Here is a 1894-nt window from a genome sequence, read left to right on the forward strand (position 1 = left end):
TGCATCAGAACCGCCTCCAGTAGAAAATATCAAAATGATTTGACTGCGCTTAAAACCTCCTCCTAATGTTTGACCTCAACATGTTGTATGTGATGCCTGAACACTAACTCCAAACCACAAGTCAAAGTGACTTTTTAACATTTGGACCAAACAAATAGAGAATGTGAGATGGAACCGTTGTCTAAATAAAGCTGTGGTTCCTCCATCTCATCCTGCGTGCAGCTTTCAAAAGGACGGTCGGATCTTTTTGATTTGAACCAAACACATATTTTAGGTTTTAAAGAAGGTTCAGGTTGATTTGTGTTGAGAGATTGACTGTGTGAACATTCATCTACTCATAGTTCACCAGTAAAGGGTTGAGAGACAGTGAGTAGTACTACTACTACTACTACTACTACTAGTAGTACTACTAGTAGTACTAGATAGTTCACCTGTGAGATGTTTACTGATTCTATTCATACCACAAAAACTGTTTGTTTCCAGTTCAAATATGTAAAAATGGACCATCTCTCTGCTGTAATTAATATTTCCTTTTGATCTTCAGAGCACACACACACACACACACACAGACACACAGACACACCTACTCCTCTCCACACAAACACATCACAGTATGAATGAGATGCTGCATGTTTATGTAATTATCTCCATATGAACTGATCCCACAGCTGTAAAGAAAGGAGCATGTTAAAGGTTCACAGAGGAACAGAAGGACAGAACTAAAGGAGAGGATCTAAGTGACCGAATGAAACCAAAGAAAAGAAGGGAGAGGGCACAGAAGCATCAGGGGTGGGGTAAAAGAAAGAAGTGTCCAAACGTTATATATACCTGTGTGCTCATATTTGTGTCTTAGGAGGGAACTGGTCTTCTGGAATGTTTTGTCGCACAAGTCACACGCGTACATACCACTTTCAGTCTTCTTCATCTTCTTCCTGGACAGAAGCGAGTCGCTGTCTGTCAGGTCGTCCAGGCCCGACAAATAGTCCGCCGTCCCGTCCGGCAGCTCCCCCTGAGGCACAGAGACAAGCTTCAGTACGTCTGGTAATCCCACACCTGCCGGCCGCAGAGACACCTTCTGGTCCAGAGACCCCCCCCCCCCCCACCACCACCACAGCCTCATGATCCCAAGTCTGGACAGAGCTTAAAGGCCCAACCTGGGTAAGTCCCCTTCATCCAGGGGACACTTAAAAAAACAGGACATATGGGACCAGGAGGGTTTGAATAAAGTGTTGGGATTGTTTTTACAGATAAAGACAGAACGTAATTCTTCATGAGAACAATTTGTGGCCATTTGTTGGAGAACCAAGAAGGAAGGAACTCTCATAACCAGAACTACAACATTAAACTACCTTGTTTACTTTAACAACACAATCTCTGACTGTATCAGAGACTCTAAAATCTACAATTCCTCGACAACTGGGCGACTCCATCTGAAACGATGTGATTCCGTCTAAAGCTACTGAACCTTTTCTAGTGTGGTGAGATTGTTTCACTAATGGGACCTGGTCGGACCCTGATCTAACCTGAACCTTTAACCAGAGAGGTCTTAAGATCAGGAAACACCCATAGAAGCTAACTTTGGACCGCTTTGACAAATGTCCTGTTTGGTCATTTAGCATCACGAACAATATATACATTTGTTCACTATCTTTACCTGGAAACCTGGTTTCCGTTGGTACTTCCTCTTCTGCTGCATTTCAGCAAAAGTGGCGGCCTCGTTGGCGTAGGTGTAGGCCATGTGGAAGCTCATGGGGTCGAGCCCTGGGTAGGGCCTGAGGCCCGGGATGGTGGCCTGTCCAGGAGACATGAAGGTGGGTGGAGGAAACGCTCCGTGAGGCGGCAGAGAGGTGTAGACGGGACCAAAGGGATTAATTCCAAAGATGGGACTGGTGCT

At 45.0% G+C, this 1894-nt stretch overlaps 1 protein-coding gene across 1 annotated transcript; it reads right to left on the bottom strand.

Annotated features, from left to right (window-relative positions):
* Positions 1–677: 677 nt before the first annotated feature.
* On the bottom strand, positions 678–1888 carry LOC116380410 (zinc finger E-box-binding homeobox 2-like). Its single transcript, XM_031842334.1, has 2 exons — positions 1655–1888; positions 678–1009 (listed from the first exon to the last, which is right to left on the bottom strand). Exons 1-2 carry the CDS (start codon positions 1805–1807, stop codon positions 734–736), a joined length of 429 nt encoding a protein of 142 aa, XP_031698194.1. The 5' UTR covers positions 1808–1888; the 3' UTR covers positions 678–733.
* Positions 1889–1894: the final 6 nt, after the last annotated feature.

Source organism: Anarrhichthys ocellatus, unplaced genomic scaffold (assembly GCF_004355925.1).
Source record: "Anarrhichthys ocellatus isolate YVR2014 unplaced genomic scaffold, GSC_Weel_1.0 scaffold7100, whole genome shotgun sequence".
Lineage (NCBI taxonomy): Eukaryota > Metazoa > Chordata > Actinopteri > Perciformes > Anarhichadidae > Anarrhichthys > Anarrhichthys ocellatus.

Bases quoted from the DNA above. Each gene is read 5' to 3' on its own strand.
- LOC116380410 (XM_031842334.1), bottom strand. From the start codon at position 1,807: ATGTCTCCTGGACAGGCCACCATCCCGGGCCTCAGGCCCTACCCAGGG. The intron at 1,010-1,654 runs GTAAAGATAGTG...TCTGTGCCTCAG, and splicing joins AACGGAAACCAGGTTTCCAG to GGGGAGCTGCCGGACGGGAC.